Source organism: Mesitornis unicolor, unplaced genomic scaffold (assembly GCF_000695765.1).
Source record: "Mesitornis unicolor isolate BGI_N332 unplaced genomic scaffold, ASM69576v1 scaffold43668, whole genome shotgun sequence".
Lineage (NCBI taxonomy): Eukaryota > Metazoa > Chordata > Aves > Mesitornithiformes > Mesitornithidae > Mesitornis > Mesitornis unicolor.
Window position 1 is genome coordinate 2,520 of NW_010203304.1, and position 257 is coordinate 2,776.

The 257-nt window shown below is 66.9% G+C and overlaps 1 protein-coding gene across 1 annotated transcript in view; it reads right to left on the reverse strand.

Moving 5' to 3' along the window:
- The window catches only part of PARS2 (prolyl-tRNA synthetase 2, mitochondrial (putative)), a gene marked incomplete at its 5' end in the record, with an annotated part of 1,290 nt that extends 1,037 nt beyond the window's left edge, over nt 1-253 (reverse strand). The window contains 2 exon segments of the mRNA XM_010190660.1: nt 1; nt 4-253. The exon segment at nt 1 is cut by the window's left edge and continues 377 nt beyond it. Coding sequence (XP_010188962.1) covers nt 1; nt 4-253 — 251 coding nt within the window.
- Nucleotides 254-257: the final 4 nt, after the last annotated feature.

A 257-nucleotide genomic window follows, 5' to 3' on the forward strand; every position in this document is an offset into this window, starting at 1 on the left:
CTGCCGAGCTCAGGCTGGGCATGTTCAGCTTCTGCCCGCCCAGGGCCTGCATCTCCTGGTCCATCACCTTGACGAGCTTCTCCATAGCACGGAGAGCAGGGGGCAGGTAGTGGTAGCAGCCGGGGCTGGCGGGGTAGATCAACCCTCCCTGCAGCATCAGTTTCTGGCTGCGGCAGCTGGGCTCCCCGGCCCCACCATCCCACACCGCCTGCAGGTTGAGGGGCTGGAAGAGCCGGGAGAACAGCAGGCGCTGCGGC